This window comes from Myotis davidii, unplaced genomic scaffold (assembly GCF_000327345.1).
Source record: "Myotis davidii unplaced genomic scaffold, ASM32734v1 scaffold534, whole genome shotgun sequence".
NCBI classification, from domain to species: Eukaryota; Metazoa; Chordata; class Mammalia; order Chiroptera; family Vespertilionidae; genus Myotis; species Myotis davidii.
The window spans coordinates 374,581-374,990 of NW_006286678.1; the positions used below are offsets into that span (position 1 = coordinate 374,581).

A 410-nucleotide genomic window follows, 5' to 3' on the forward strand; every position below is an offset into this window, starting at 1 on the left:
GGGCGCAGGGGCCGAGACCCTGTGGCCTCGGGACGCCCTCCTCTTCGCCGTGGACAACCTGAACCGCGTGGAAGGGCTACTGCCCTACAACCTGTCTTTGGAAGTAGTGATGGCCATCGAAGCGGGCCTGGGCGATCTGCCGCTCTTGCCTTTCTCCTCCCCTAGCTCGCCGTGGAGCAGTGACCCTTTCTCCTTTCTGCAGAGCGTGTGCCACACCGTGGTGGTGCAGGGGGTATCGGCGCTGCTGGCTTTCCCCCAGAGCCAGGGCGAGATGATGGAGCTCGATTTGGTCAGCTCTGTTCTGCACATTCCAGTGATCAGCATCGTGCGCCGCGAGTTTCCGCGGGAGAGTCAGGTGAGAGCACGCGGGCGCGTGGAGTGGAGATGGGCGCCGCTGGGGGCTGGGACCT

General features: G+C 64.6%; 1 protein-coding gene across 1 annotated transcript in view; it reads left to right on the plus strand.

Annotated features, from left to right (window-relative positions):
• The window catches only part of GRIN3A (glutamate ionotropic receptor NMDA type subunit 3A), a 158,984-nt gene that overhangs the window by 666 nt on the left and 157,908 nt on the right, over positions 1-410 (plus strand). The window contains exon 2 of the mRNA XM_015560455.1: positions 9-355. Coding sequence (XP_015415941.1) covers positions 9-355 — 347 coding nt within the window. The remainder of the gene's footprint in view (positions 1-8; positions 356-410) is intronic.